The sequence below is a fragment of the Lepus europaeus genome, chromosome 10 (assembly GCF_033115175.1).
Source record: "Lepus europaeus isolate LE1 chromosome 10, mLepTim1.pri, whole genome shotgun sequence".
Lineage (NCBI taxonomy): Eukaryota > Metazoa > Chordata > Mammalia > Lagomorpha > Leporidae > Lepus > Lepus europaeus.
The window spans coordinates 26,644,678-26,660,986 of NC_084836.1; the positions used below are offsets into that span (position 1 = coordinate 26,644,678).

Genomic DNA, 16,309 nt, shown 5'->3' on the forward strand with positions numbered 1-16,309 from the left:
TTAGAATGGTTATCATCCAAAAGTCAAAAAAAGAATAAATGCTGGCATGGATGTGGGGGAAAAGGTACTCTAACACTCTGTTGATGGGAATGTAAACTAGTATACCCATTGTGGAAAACAGTATGGAGATTCTTCAGAAATCTGATAATACATCTACCATATGACCCAACCATCTCACTCCTGGGCAATTATCCAAACAAAATGAAATCAGTGTATTAAAGAGTTATTTATACCCCCATGTTTCTTCCAGTTCAATTCACAGTAGCTAAGATATGTAATCAACCAGATGTCCATCAACTGATGACTGGATAAAGAAACTGTGGTGTGTATGCACTATGGAATACTACTCAGCCATAAAAAAGAATGAAAGCCTGCCTTTTGCAACAAAATGGATGCAGCTGGAAACATTATGCTTAGTAAAATAAGCCAGTCTCCAAGAGACAAACATCATATATTTCCTCTGATAGGTGGCAGGTAATAGAGAATGCAAGAAAAGGTATAGGAACAAAATGGACACCTTGTGATTTGATTGTTGTTTTTAGTCCTTCTTTATACTCCTATGGGATTGTGGTCTTTATACATTTTATGTGTTGAATATTATGGTTAGTGGTGTATATAGAATGGACTAAAATTATGTTTTTGCCAAAATTAAAAAAAAAAAAAGGAAGGAGTGAGAGAGATTGAGGGAGGGAGACAGGAAGGGAGGGCATTATGTTATCTTCTGAGAATTGTACCTATGAAATTCATGAAATATGTTCTCTTTGTATTAATAAAACTTGTTAAAAATTACAAAAATCTACTTATTTGACAGAATGAGAGAGATAGACAGACAGACACAAGTAGACAGAGAGAGGGGCCCCCATCTGCTAGTTCACTCTCCAAATGCCCACAGCACCTTGGGCTGGGCCAGGGCTGAAGCTGGGAGCTCAATCCAGGCCTCCCATATGGGTGGCAGGAACTCCACCACTTGATACATCACTGTTACCTCCTCCAACTCCCCACAGCCCCTAGGGTCTGCAGTAACAGGAAGTTAGAAACCAGAGCTAGGAACTGAACCCAAATACTCCAGTGTGGGCTGTGGGCACCCCAGCTGGCATCTCAAACACTGAGCTAAACACCTGTCCCCAAGTTTTTATTCTAATGTTGTATCATTTTCAGGAACACTTTACTGAGCCATTATTGTATGCATGTTCTCCCAGGCATAGCGAGATGGCTAGAAGCAGACATGGCTGCAGATCAGAGACCCAAAGGGCTCCCAGCACAGCCACAGAGAGTCTGGTGCTTCTCTAGAGAGGTGTGTCTTAGAAAGCATGCATACTTTTTGTTTGTTTAGTTGTGTTTATTTCTGAAAAGGAAAAGAATAGCATGTCTTTACCATAATTAAAACAAGGGTAAGTTTGGCAACTGGAAGTTCAGAAGTCAAAACCCGGGTTGAGGGAGGACATTGCAACTTCATATGAAACTTAGCTCTGAGCTTGTTGGCTGTCTTCGTTAAAAGAGGATGGTTGCAAGGATCTGTTACTATGGTTATTCAGTAAGAGAGGCCTGGTAAGTCTGTTGGAGAGACAAGTTCCTTCCTTAGCATGGAGCTCATTGAGATTGGGGCAGTTTTGTTTAGCGGCATCAAACCATAAGATACATGATGCACAGTAATAGATTCATGCGTACTGTGGAGTTCTTCAGATGGTTATTTCTTATATTTGTCCTTGAAAAGTTTACAGTTGAATTTTTAAAAATTATTTGAGAAAGAGAAAGATGGAGAGAGCATGTTCCCATTCACTAGTTCACTTCCCAAATACTCACAACAGCTGGACAAAATCTGGGAATCAGGAACTCAGTCCAGTTCTCCCACATGGGTGCAGGGACCCAGCTGCCTGAGCCATCACCTGCTGCCCTCCAGGATCTGCATTAACAGGAAGTTGGAATCAAGAACAGAACTGGAACTCAAACTCAGGTACTGTGATATTATCGTGGACATCCCAGCTGGCGTCATACCTGCCAGGCCAAATGCCTGCCTATGGACTCAAATTCTTAAGTACCATAAGTTTCTGGATTTAAGATACCATTGATATTAGATACATCATCATCTTCCATATCACTAAGAAAGGAATGACTAAAAGTCAGGTAAATTATGACTTCCATAGACCATAAGATGCATTTGAATATACAAGCTTTAGGGGGTGGGTGTATGGCCGAGTGGTTAAGATGTCCACATCCTACACGAGTGCCTGGCTTTGATTCCTGTTCCAGCTTCCTACCAATCAGACCCTGGAAATCAGTGATGAGGCCAAAGTAAATGGGTCCTGCCTCCCATGGGGGAGACCTGGACTGAGTTCCTGGCTCCCAGATTTAGCCCAGCCCAGTTCTGGCCACTGTGGATATTCATAGACTGAACCAGTAAATGGGAGTCCTATCTTTCTCTCTGCTTGCCTCTCAAATTAAAAAAAAAAAAGATGTTAAAATGCAAAAAAAGGGAGTCTATCTTAATGTTAGTGATAGATACATGGTAATCTTTCAATGAATGCATTTGCAGGAAGATAAAGTACTATGACATAGAATGCAAGCTCTCTCAAGGCATAAGAACATAGGGATAGAATATAAAGAATGTTTTTATGAGATGGCAGCTAATTGGGAAGGAATATTTAGCACTACAGGAGGAGCCTAACTGTAGAATCCCAAATGTGGCTCTGTGGTCAAAGTCTGACGGTCTGAGGTGAGTCACTTGTTAAAATCCTGGGTTCAGAGGAGACAGGCAAGGCCTCTGTCTTGAGGCCACAGAACTAGGTATGCATGGCTCTGAAGCATTGTTCTGGAAGACATTGTAATTTCTCCCCTAATTCGTGTGGGCTCCGGCCCTGGCATGGCCTATAACAATGACAGCAGAGCACACAGGAGTTGAGAGAGATCAGCCTTGGGCGGATTGGGCAATAACTTCAGGAAAACTTGGGAAGGGTTTGCAGTGGGACAAAGGACCAGAGAAAAAGAATGACCTACTATCAGCAAGCTGGAGAACCAGGAAAATCAGGGGTATAATTCAGTCCAAGGTCAAGTCCAAGCCCAAGATCTGAGAACAGGTGGATCAGGGTGGCAGCTGTGTGAGTCTTGATCTGAGTCTGAAGGTCCAAGAGCTGTGTGTGTCAACAGCAGGAGACGATGCTGCCTCGGCTACAGTGGAGACAGTGAATCCACTTCCCCCACCACTTGTTCCACGTGGGGCTCTCAGTGGACAGGATGCCGCCGCCCACATTGGTGAGGATGTCGGCTTTACGATCTCTCGATGCAATTGCTAATCTCTTCTGGAAAACCCTTCCAGGAGCACCCAGACTCAAGTTTCTCCAGCTCTCTGGGTGTGCTTTAGCCTGGGCAAGCTGACACACAAGATTCCCAAGCACAGAGATCATGCTGGGTTGGGGCAGGCCCTCCATCCAATGACTGGTATCTTTAGAATGAAGTGGGCTACAGAGGCAGAGACGTGGAGGCACAGAGACCAAGGCTATGCGAAGACAGAGGTAGAGGTGGGAGTGACAGAACTAAAAGCCAAGCAATGCCAAGGGCTGTTGGGAGCTCCTAGAAGCTAGGAAGAGATGTAAAAGGGAGTTGGGCCGTGCTGGCATCTTGATCTCAGAATTCCATCTCCCAGACGGCAAGAGAAAATGTGGTGGTTTTAAGCCACCTGGCGTGAAGCGCATGATTATGGTAGCCCCAGGAAATGAATACAGAGTTCAAAAGAGAGTCTTCGTGGTAATTAAGACGAGGACAATGAGCTCTCTGAGAATCTGAAGCTGCTGGGTCTAAGCCTAAAGGGCTTGCAGGGAAGGAAATGGAGCAGCAGGTTTTCTGTGCCCATCCTGGAAAGAATGAGAAGCGGCCACCTAGCAAGTGCTCCCCTGGGCGCCTGTCTGGTTTCTGTGAGTCACTGGGCTTCCAGCAGTTACCCGCACCATCTAGTCTCCTCAGCTGTTATATAAATTGGTTCAAGTGGATGAGCTATGTCATCTAGCTCTAAAGTTACATTATTCTCATTGATCTATTTATGGTGAGGGGACAACTTTCTGCACAGAAGAAGGAGGCTGTCATGGTGGGATGAACTGCCAAAGAGCATTACGGATTTCCTTCTTTGGCACTGTTTGTGAGTGAACAAGATGAATCTGACAGCTGCAGATTGGGGAGCTGACTACAGGCTGTGTGCCATCCTTTGAAAACCGTCATTGTTAAATTCAAATGCCTTCAGCAACTTGACCACTAGATGGATAATACAGAGTGGTGGAGACTGGGGCTAAATGTGGGTGCACTAAAACAGGGAGTAGGAGATTTTGGCAAACTAGAGAGCTCATATATCCTTCAGCCGAGGCAACCATTGCTCATTTCCAGCCCGATGTTGCCAAACCACGTGGGCCTGTGGTGCCAAATCTTCAGATTTTCCAAAGGAAGCCAGAATTTTAATCTAAAGCTTTCTAAATTTTATACATGAGACTACCCTGAATTAAATTTTAAAAATAACTGCGGGATAAACAAAACACGTCTATGAACTCAACTGTGGTCCCAGAAGTGACCAGTTTGCAACCACGGCACAAAGGCCTTGGAGTCAACATTTCCTAGCAGTGAGAAAGAGCTGAGTGAGGTACCCGAGCATTGTTAACACCCACTGTTTGCTTATTTGTATTCATTAAATTCATTGTAGGGTGTGTCCTAAAAACACATGATCACCCCCATCTTGCGGTTAAGAAGCCCAAAGGGAAACAAGTTTCCATTACTTGAAAGAGCAAGCAGAACTTGGAACTCCCGACTCTTCACCCAGGATTCCTTCCACAACTCCTTTTGAACTTCTTACTAATGAGGAGGTGCAAGCAAAGCTATTTGCATTGACACGTTCACGTGCACAGGGGTACGGGTACTGGGAGCAGACCAGAAGTGTAAACACGAGGAGAAATGTGGGGCTGTGTCTGAGTCTCGTGGCGCGGCAGCAAAGGAACACGACCGGGAAGTTGGGCGTCAGTCCAAGCCATCTTGTAATTAAAGGAATGTGGTTGGAATTGGAAAGCCCAAAATATCATCGAAGAGGCAATAAGAAATAGTAATTGGAAAGCTACAAGAAAAGCAAACAGAAACATGTCAGAGGCTCTGGAGGTAATTGTGTCCTGATGAGGATATCCATCCTCGCACCCATTTGCTTAATGATGGCTGTTTGTGTGCAGTTATATCCTAGGTGGTGTGCGTGTAACAAATAGACAACAGTGAGCCACATAAACTTGGTTCCACTTCTTCCAGAGCTTCCTGTCTAGAGGGAGAGACAGACAAGTAAGTTCATCTTGAGTGCGGACTTAATGCCTAAGCGGGTATGTACCCTCATTTGACTTGTTCACCTTGTCACAGTTTGATTCACAGTAGAAACACTAGCACCATGCATCTTACTACTCTGCTTATAGTGGTAAATGCATATTTGAGGACGACCTGGGACCAAGAATGGTATCTTACAAATGAACATTAGTGGGGCCAGCATTGTGGTGCAGCTGGCTGAGCTGCCGACTGTGACACTGGAATTCCATATCCAAGCACAGGTTCAAGTCTTGGCTGCCCTGCTGCCTGCTAATGTGCCTGGGAAAAAAGCAGAGGATGACCCAACTACTTGGGGCCCTGCCACCCGGATGGGGGCCCTGGAAGAAATTCCTGGCTTCTGGCTTCATCTTGGGCCAGGCCTAGCCATTGTGGCCAGTTGAGGAGTGAACCAGCTGATGGAAGATCTCTTTCTCTCTCCATCACTTTGCCTTTCAAACAAAATACATCTTTAAAAAAACCCCAACAACCCAGCAATATAATAACTGGAAAAGAAGTAAGATGACCTAGGGTCTTTCTTGTCCTTGCCATTTGATAGTTATTTGAACTTGGGCAGGCCATGGCCTCTCTGAATCTCAGCCTAATTTTCAGAAGTGTTTGATAAGTTAATATACATGACAGCACATTGTGTCCTAAAGCTTTCCTTATAAATGGTAGCTTTATTTCTACTTCCGTGCCTCTACCACACATTAAAACATACTTTGTACCCAAAGAGTGAAGGTTAATGTAACCTATGGGTTATGAGTACTAATAAGGCATCTACATTGGTTCATCAAGGGTAACAAGTGTTCATTTGGACACACAAGATGTTACTAACAGGGGCACTTTTGTGTGAGATGGGAGAATATGGGAAGTCACTCTGCTTTCTGCTCACTCTGTAAACTTAACACTGCTCTTGAAAACATGACATTATGGGGCCAGTATTGTGGCACAGAGGTTTAAGCTGATGTTTGCCATGCCAGCATCCTATAAGAGTGCTGGTTCAAGTCCAGGCTGCTCCACTTCCAATCTAGTTCCCTGCTAATGTGCCTGGGAAAGCAGCAGAAGATGGTCCAAGAGCTTGGGCTCCTACCATGCACATGGGAGAGCTGGATGGAGTCCTGGGCTCCTGGCTACAGCCTAGCCCAGCTCTGGCCATTGAAGTCATTTGAGGAGTAAGCCAGTGGATGGAAAAACTCTCTCTCTCTCTCCACATTTCAACTAAATATTTTAAAAAATATTTTTAGAAAAAACATACTATTTACTACAAAAAAGGTAAGTTTTTTCGGGTTAGCAATCTTAAATCTATGATCTGCAGGAAAAAAGTGCATTTTGTTAAGTAAATTGAACTTGCTTACCTGGTTAGTCTGCTAAGAGCAGATTTTATTCGGACACAACAGAACAACAGAAGTGACCTGTGGCCCAGCCCTCTGTGAATAACCACCAAGTGCCCATCAGCGGGGGCAGGGGCAGGGGCAGGACGAGTGTGCCTTCCTGTACTCGAAGCCCAGAGAAGGCACTCCCTTTAGTGGCCCAAAAAGGAAACAGGTCAGCCGTCAGCATCCTCTCTATATCAGAACAGCATGGCCACTTCATGGAAACGCACAGGGATGGTGAATGCTTGGGAACATGATTTTCTCCTGTCTAGAGTCCTGAGCCATGTTCAGTGCATGCAAAACCAAGGCCACCAATGCTGTTTCTTTGAAATCACTTTGGGAGTGAAGAGGTCTTGCTTTTCCAGTTTTGGATAAGGATGGTAAGAAGGAAAAGGTTGTTCTCTGTGTGTTCCTGATATAAACATGGTAAACATGGTTGTTTGGGGGTTTTTGCTTTCCTGGCTGCAATATTTTGATAGTATTTTCCCAATGTTTTTAACTGCTAAGTTAATAAAATCTAGGTTACTCTGTGATGTAAAATTTCAATTACCTACACTAAATTCTCCCTGAATCCAGGCATAGGTCAAGTAGATATTAAATTATTCATATGTATTTATTAATTTTGAGAGGCAGAGAGATAATATAGACAGAGACACACACACAGAGAGAGAGACAGAGACAGAAACAGAGAGAGAGACATGCAAGCTCGCATCTGATGGTTCGTTTCCCAAATGCCAGCAATGGCTGGACTGGGCCAGGCCCAGGGCCAACACCGGGAGCCAGGAACTCAACCCAGGTCTCCCCTCTGGGTAGCAGGAGCCCAACTACTTGAGCCAACTCTGCTACCAGTGAGGCTCTATCTACACCAGTAGAAAGCCAGATCCAGGAATAAAGTCCACACATTTTGATACGAGATGCAGATGTCCTAACTGTTAGACTAAACATCCACACCAAATTGTTGGTTCTCTTTGGTGGGTATGTGACTTTGGGGAACATTGCAGTTATGTTTTTATACACCCATTTCTCAAACAAGACATGTTTATTCATCCTTTCAATCATGATAGCTCAACACAGGGCCTTGGCACATAGTAGGCACTCAATAAACATTTGATCTCAAAGCACAGCTACTTATACACACAAAATCCCGTTACAGTATGGAAAAGGCTGATATTCAAGTTCCCATGTGTATTCTGAGGACCACAGAATTCCCAATACGCTTTTTTTAAGGTGAGAAATAGGTCTAGTCTTCAATTTCAACGTCAAGGCAAGATTCAGCTGAGCGAGTCAGCGTTCCGTCATGAAAGACAAATGCCAAATCGTATTTGCCTGCACACCCGTTTTTCCTCTTCCTTTCATTTTTCCCTGTCTTTATGAAAACAAAGGATTTATTCTAGTTCTCACTAGCTGTAAGAGCCTTGGTCCAGTGAATAATTTTTGATCCTCTAAAGGGCTTTTTCAGTTTTTGTCACTTACAAAAGCTGTCTGTTGAGCCTGAAGGTTACCCGCGATCTTCTCTTCTATTGCTGTGCCTTTTTCTACTTCTTCCTCTGATGGCAACAATTTGGCTTCTGAGTCCCTGGTTACAGGAACCACAAAGGAGCGCCGTGGCTCAAGGACAATAGTCACCACCGCTTCAAGTCCATAAACTTGCAAAGCACTCCCAGCGTGATTAATTACGACGCAGAGGTCAGTCCCCAATCTAAAGGAAACAGCAGGTGCTCTGGGAGCCCACTCTGACATGAAAGGAGGAAGTGTTTCGGGCACCATCGTTGCTGTCTGCAGGGCGCCCCCCGATGCCTGGATCTTGTGTTGTGGCATTTCAGAGACAGAAACATAGGAATGCAACCTGGCCGCAGCCAGGTGAAACATGGCAGAAGAGCCTAGCGATTGAGTGCCCGGGCTGCAGCCTGCAACAGATGCACAGAACTGCCAAAGTGGGCAACTCTACTGCCAGAAAGGCGCCCGGCCTAGGGCAGGGAGCGGTGGGCGAAGGGCAAGAGGGAGCTGGCCCGGTACAGGAACAGGGCCACAGAGTGGATCATAACCTCCGCCCATGGTAGAGCACCGACAGGTCAAGGGAACCTGGCAAGCACATCCTTTTTGGGCCATCCGTCTATTCTGGTTTAGAGTAGAAGTCGAGAGAAGGCGTGGTGTCCCCAGGAATGGAAAAAGCGTGGCCTGCTGGGGACTCCTCAGCAAAGGCCCCCTTTAACTCCATAAACGACACACTAGAGTGACAGTCCTCCTCCCGTCCCCATCACGCCCCACTGTCAACGTGCATTACTTGAAGGCGTGCCCCCAGGTCCTCCTCGGATGCTCCCTCTCTCGTATGAGTCTCATTCACAATAGTCATGGCCCAGGAAGTTGCCGCCAGCACCGAATCGAATTAGTGAACACTGAGCCATCTCTCCTAGAGTGATGCAGTGTTAGATTCCTGTGAGGCTCTGGTCACAACATCTTTGGCAACCGATCAATACATGCCCTTGTTTTGTCTGTGTTTCTGTTCCAAGACTTCTTGTTTAACAGATATTATTCATTCACCAGCATTGACCTCTCAACCACCTGCCAGCACCATAACTCACGCCAGAACCCTACTTATCTACTTATTTTCTCTATTAAGGCCCAACACAGGCTCCGGAGTTTGGGAACACTGGACAGCATTTTAGCACTATGCGTGAGGCCATTCTAAAGATGGACCCACCAAAACACAGAAACGTGACACAGGTGGCATTAAATATACGGTCCAAACAATTCTTGTTTACCATTTCAGAAATGAGATGAGAAGGCAGAGAGCTTCTTCCTGAGCTTGGGCAATGTGCATAGGAGACAGACTTCTCGCCGCTCTGGGGTGGGCTTAGTAGTTAAGGTGCCAAGACACTTGTGTCCCATACCGGAGTGCCCGAGTCTGATTCCCAGCACCAACTCCTAACTCCAGCTTCCTACTAATGCAAACCCTGGAAGGCAGCAGTGACGGCTCGGTGGACTGGGCTCCTGCCACCCACATGGGAGACTTGAATCGACTTCTGGCTTCTGCCTGGCCATTGAGGGCATTTGGGGAGGGAACCAGCAGGTGGGAGCTGTTTGTCTATATGTCTCTGTGCCTCTCAAATAAAGATTTTGTTTACTATTCTGAGCATGTACATATCCAGAATGACCATACATACTGATTTAGGATTATAATAAAATTGTAGTGAGCAGGGGAATTTACAAATGTGAAATCTGACTTAATTATACATTCAATCCCTCCTTTCCCTCATTCTGATTCATGAGCATCATCTTTTTTTTTTTTTTTTTTTTTGACAGGCAGAGTGGATACTGAGAGAGACAGAGAGAAAGGTCTTCCTTTTTGCCATTGGTTCGCCCCCCAATGGCCGCTGCGGCCGGCTCATCTCGCTGATCCGAAGCCAGGAGCCAGGTGCTTCTCCTGGTCTCCCATGGGGGTGCAGGGCCCAAGGACCTAGGCCATCCTCCACTGCACTCCCAGGCCACAGCAGAGAGCTGGCCTGGAAGAGGGGCAACCGGGATAGAATCCGGCGCCCCAACCGGGACTAGAACCTGGTGTGCCGGCGCCGCAAGGTGGAGGATTAGCCTGTTAAGCCACGGCGCCGGCCGAGCATCATCTTAACATCCTCAAGTCTTTCCTATGTTAACATGGAAAACTTCTTTCCTCCAACTATTGTCTTCTCTCAGCCTCCTTCCTCACGGGAGTCCCGCCAGAGAACATCCTGTCCTCATCTTACAGTAGAGGTCCCAGTTGTTCTTTCCACTTAGTCCCCTTCCTCTCCTTGCCCATATCCACCTCCCACAAACTGCTCTTGCTGAACATGCCAACGGCCCTCCCTGGGCCAAGCCCATGCCTCGTTGCCTTTGACCTTGGTGAAGTGCACTCAACACCACAGAGCCTCCTCTCCTTGAGATCTTCACTACCTTGACTTCCGGGACCCCACACGCCCCTGCTCCTCCTGTCGGGGTGTTAGCTTTAGTCTTCTGGAAGGGCTGTCCCCTTTTCCTGTCCCACCTCGGGCCCTGGCCATCTTCTCTTCCCACTCTCTGGGTGGCCTCATTCGCTCCTACGATTTCTAGGAGATGGGCCAGGGACTCTCAGATCCCAAGTCTCCATCTTGAGCTCCAGACTCAGATGTCCAGCTGTCACCTGCCTGTCCCACAGGCCTCCCGTGTGTCCCCATCACCATGTCTCAAGCCGAGCAACTGCTGTTTCCTGTACTTTCTGACTTAGAGAATGGGCCACCATTCGCCCAAGTCTGAGACATGGAAATGAACTTCTGTTCTCTTGTTCCTTCACCCCACCACAGGGTCCACAGCTCTGTCAACCCAACATCTCTACACCTGTCCACACCCAGTGATTCCCCACCACCAGCAACTCAGCTCTCTCTCCCAGAGTTATTCCCGGCTCGTGTCTGACTTCACCTTGCCCTCTTTGCCTGTTCCCTGAGAATGATCTTTCTCCAGTTCAAATCTGATTACAACATTACCCTGCTTACAGTCTTTCTACAACTTCTCATTGTCTTCAGCCTAGTCTAAACCCTTATCACTGTTCTTAACTCACTCTGATCTGACTGGCAATTAGATCTCCAGCCAAATCTTTCACCTCATCATCATCCTCAGCTGGGCTCTGCAGTGCCCTGAAAACCCTGCTTGCCCTTGACCTCAGCCCTGCAGAAGAGCTGGCCCCCTTTAAGCTTCCACGTTCCTTTCATCTGGGAAACTAGAGGCTTTGACGTCATTTCCTCCAGGAAGTCCTCCCTGATGGCTCCTCTTCCAGATCAGGGTTAGGCCTCTGCTATGTACATATTCATTATGCTCTACTTCCCTATTGCAGCATGTATCTCACTGTCTTGACAGAGAAACCGGTCATGCCTCCTTCCACGATTTGACTGCACACTCCCTGAACAGGAAGAGAGGCCTTGATTACTTGTAGGTTCGCACATCCTGGAAAAGTGCCTAGTATACAACAAACATTCAAATATCGGCTGAGTGAATAAGTTACTGCATGCGACGCCCATTTTGGACTAATTTATCTTGCATCTCCTTAAAAGAAACTCAAGGGAACAACAGAAAGACACGGACAATACTGCCTTTCTGGTTAGGTCCTCTAATGGGATGGCTTTCTTTAATTAGTCCATGTCTTTCCCTAAAATACAAACAATCCCAATAGGCATGTTGATCAGCTAACTTGCGGAGCACTTGACCGTGTGCCAGGGACTTTCCTATGTCCTTTACATTTATAAACCAGCCAATCTTCACAGCAAACCTACAGGTAGATGTTGTCCTTGTCCCACTTTACAGAGGGGAAAGCTGAAAATGAATAATTTGCCCAAGGTCTCAAGTCTCATAAATGCTAGAATACACATTACTAGTCATAACTTACCACACTATAGAGAAGGAAACTATCTTTTACCCTTGGGAGAGTCTAAGAACCTGAAATTATCTGAAATCTTTGGAATGCACCTGATGGTGGCATTTGGACTACACATGAAGTGCAGGGAATGTGTATTTTTGGGGGCCCTTCAGGTATTACGATGTGTCTCACTCTATCTGAACATGTGTGAATTCTTACAATAAGGTGCTCAATTCCTGGGAAGTATGCCCCACGGTTCTTGGACTATGATGGGATGTTCAGAACTGGCAGGTGCAACCATGCCCCCAGGGGTTGGCTGGCTGATTCCTGCAGTGTTGCTGTCTTGCATCAGCCTTTGCTAATTTACCCTCCATCCACCTCAATCCCTGGTCCTGGAGAAATGTAATTGGGCACAGCTGGAATTCCCTCTTTTCTCACATCTTAGTACATTTTCCCATTTTCTGCTCTACCTGTTCTGAACCAGAGCTGCTACAGGAATCTGGGACTCCCAGGAGATCTCAACTGGTGAGCCCCATAGTAGCCACTATTTATTGAGCACTCACTGTGTGCCAGCAATAATAATGGTTTACAGTTATTGCATTTTGTCCTCATAAGGATGTACTGAAAAAGGTAGGAAGAGTTCATTTTAGAGCCTCAAACAGGTCAAATGAGTTGTACAACCTCCATAATAGTAACACATTACCACAACCTTAGTGTCTTCCAACAATCCAAATTCATTCTTACAGATCTGGAGAGCAGAAGTCCAAAGCCAGTCTCACTGGACTGAAGTCCAGGAGTTGGCAGGGCAGCTCTTCCTGCAGGACCTAGGGCAAGGGCAGTGTCCTCTGGTTTTTTTAGTTTCCCGAGGCCACAGCATTCCTGGGATCCCTTCCTCACGCCACTTCAACCTCAGCCTCTGTGATCACATCTCTCATTCTGACCCCCTCGCCTCCCTTACATCAGGTCCACCTAGAGCATCCAGGCCATGCTTCCCACCTCAGTGTTCTCAATCATATCCGCAAAGCTTGCTTGTCCATTAAGTAACACATTCAGCTTCTCTACCACTAAGCACAGCTGTAACATTCCCCTATGAAGTCGCCATCCTTCACAAGTGATTCTTCAGTGAACCCCTCTCGTTCTCCATTCAATACAAGTCCCAGGTTTAGGAGGGACCATATGTTTCTGCCTCTATCTCTTCTGCAGCCAGAGCACGAATTCTTAGTGCTGGCTATGTGTTAGATTCACCTGGGGAACTTTTGGACTTGACCGAAGCTGGGATCCACCTTAGATCAATTAAACTCAGAATCTCTAGGGTGAGGCTTGAATGTTCAGCAGCTTCAAACATGTCTCCAGATGGATCTCCTATACAGATGGCTTTGAGCCCCAGGATGCTGGAGAGAATTGCTGGCAAACCCTCCCAGCATGAATCCACCCGTGTCCAAGGAGGAAGGAGCCGGAAGATGAATGGCCAGGGAATGAACCCCGCAAGCCGTCCACCCTCCATGCAGCACCCTTGCTCGTGTTGCTCTCCAGCTGCGTTATCTTGGGCGAGTTACTTGGCTTCTCCCGACTCGGTGTTTTTCTTGCAGGTAAGAATTCCCAGACTGCAATGACTGATTGAGGTCATGAATGAAAACCCCTTAGCCAAGTGCGAGAGGCCCCCAGTAGAGGGCAGTGTGGCCTTCTTCGCAACCCACCCCCCACCCTGCTTTCGGAACACAGGTGGCGGAGCCTCTCCTAATAATAGAATCCTCTTGTCTCTAATTTTCCAGCTCAGAGAAGCCTGAATTTGCCTACTGCCTGATGATGTTTGATTTCCACTTCCTTTGCAGTTTTGTAACATCTTCCGTCTTAGGGTCTTCCCACACCTGTTGATCATGCCATGTGTCAGGTACAGCTGGCAAGGCCTCTGATCTTTCAGCCTTGTTTCCAGAAAGGCTATGACTAGGGAATCTTGGTTGATATTAAGCAATTAAACCTATGGTTGGGCGTGGAGAGCTGAGAATTTCCCTTTGAGCTGAGGAACTACTACAAGCCTAAATCATGGCTGTGGGCCGGCTCCACGGCTCACTAGGCTAATCCTCCGCCTGCGGCGCTGGCACACCAGGTTCTAGTCCTGGATGGGGTGCTGGATTCTGTCCCAGTCACTCCTCTTCCAGTCCAGCTCTCTGCTGTGGCCTAGGAAGGCAGTGGAGGATGGCCCAAGTGCTGGGGCCCTGCACCCGCATGAGAGACCAGGAGGAAACACCTGGCTCCTGGCTTCAGATCGGCGCAGCACACCAGCCACAACAGCCATTTGGGGGGTGAACCAACGGAAGGAAGACCTTTCTCTCTCTCTCTCACTAACTCTGCCTGTCTAAATAAATAAATAAATAAATAAAGGATGTGGTAGAGCGAAGTTTTTCCTGGGAAGAGTTGCCAGGCACGGAAGTCGAAGGAACTGGCTCAGCTTTTTCCAATGACCCATTTGCTACTGTTGAAGGTGCTTGGTGCTTCTCTCCCCTCCTTTGCTTCCTCTCACGCTTGAGGGTATTAGGAAGGGAAGAGAGCTGGAGATGATTCAGCAATTGGAATGGCGCTTTGCCTCCGACTGCTGAGCTGGGGTAATTGTGTTAATGGAAAGCGTTGGGATGGAACGCAGGAGCAGGGCTCCGGCAAGGTCACTTTCCATTAGGGACTGCCAAGGCTGATGTCACCCGCGACTTTCATTTTGTTCTCTCATTTATTTAAAAGCACAGAATGATGGAATCATCCTCCCGTGCTTGTTTTGCCAAAGCTTGTTTCTCATCACTCCTTCAGGTGATGGTTTACTGTCACCAAGTCTATTGTATTGGCCAGCTTGGATTTTAGAATGCGAGAGTCCCATCACCGAATAAAGGTAGGAAGATAATCGTTAGGAGCTCACAGAGTAGCAGGAGATGGGTGAGCGCTTGGCTGGTCTGAGAAGACACCATGGAAGAGAGGAGCCATGAGGAGAATGGAGAGATTTAGGTAGAGGACAGGTGCTGTAGGCGGGGAGACAACCTATAATATAATGATGTAACACACAACAACGTAAACCAGTGGTACATCCTGGACTCAAGCTGACCTCAGCACAAACATTCTCCAGAGCTTTGTCAAGACTCCTGCGTCTCCTGGGAGAGACTGTGTCGCTTGTCTAAGGTCTCGCCAGGCTCTCAGGTCAGGATCTTTTGCATGCAATGTCTCTGTTCTGACTCATTTCTAGGGGGCCAAGGAAACGCCTAGTTACGAGGGTAGCACCTGTAGTGCTTAACGGTGTGTGGGGGCTGCCGGGCTGGGGCACCCCGGGGGCTCAAAGTCCAATAGGGCTCACGCTTCACCTTCACTTCAGGAAAAAAAAAAAAAAAACCACCCAGAAGTCCGACTGGGAGAGACTTCTACCTTTACCCATGCTAGGCACTGGTGGCGCCGACGCCGATCCGTCAGTAACAATCCGCACGGCCCTGCGCAGAACGCAGTGTTACGTAGTCCGTGAGTCCACAAGCACAACTGGATCCACAAGGCTGTCGCTGGAGGACCCTGGCAGCGGCTGGATTCAGCTTGCATTGGCCGCCCCACCAGATTCTGCTTGGGCTGCTTACCCGGAGGCCACGCCCAGGGCCCAGCACGCGCTTTCCTGTTGGGGAGGGGGCAGCGTAATGTGCCTTCCCTACAGTGTGTGTTTGCGGAGAGAGAAGTCCCTGGTGATCACTTTGGTTCCCTGGGGGACAGAGAAGAAAGGAGATGTGGCCACAGGATAAGGGGCGGGGCTTCCTGGGCACTCTCGGAGTCCCCCTGCCCGCGTCCTGGACCACAGGCTCAGCTTGTTCCAATGGACTCGGGGGCATCAGGGGCCCACCAGGCTTGCTTGCCGGGTGAATGGAGACCTGCCCGGCTGAAAACCCTGGGACTGGGCTACCAGCTGGCCAGCCTGCTGTCTGGGCTGAAGAGGCTGAGGCTGAGTACCCAGCCGCTCCTGGGAGCATCCGAGTTCCGCCTGGTCAGGCTGCACCAGGCACTTAGGGCCTCCTTTCAGAAAGGGGGGCAGGCTGTCCTCTGGGCACTTGCTAATGATGGCTAATTTGGCCCTGTGATGGAACAGCTGCGGGAGAGGAGCCCAGGAGTGAAAGCAGCGAGTCCATTTTGTGGCACTTAGCCAAGTACCAGGGACAGTCAAGGCTGCGTGTTCTGCAGGCATGAGAAACACGGGCCGTTCATCTCTGAACCAAAGACTCTCCATGACACAGCCCCTGTAGAAGGC

At 47.6% G+C, this 16,309-nt stretch overlaps 1 protein-coding gene across 1 annotated transcript; it reads right to left on the reverse strand.

The window, feature by feature from the left end:
* Nucleotides 1-8,144: 8,144 nt before the first annotated feature.
* On the reverse strand, nucleotides 8,145-8,640 carry LOC133767592 (phosphopantothenate--cysteine ligase-like). The gene has a single exon (XM_062202025.1). It carries the CDS (start codon nucleotides 8,556-8,558, stop codon nucleotides 8,145-8,147), a length of 414 nt encoding a protein of 137 aa, XP_062058009.1. The 5' UTR covers nucleotides 8,559-8,640.
* Nucleotides 8,641-16,309: the final 7,669 nt, after the last annotated feature.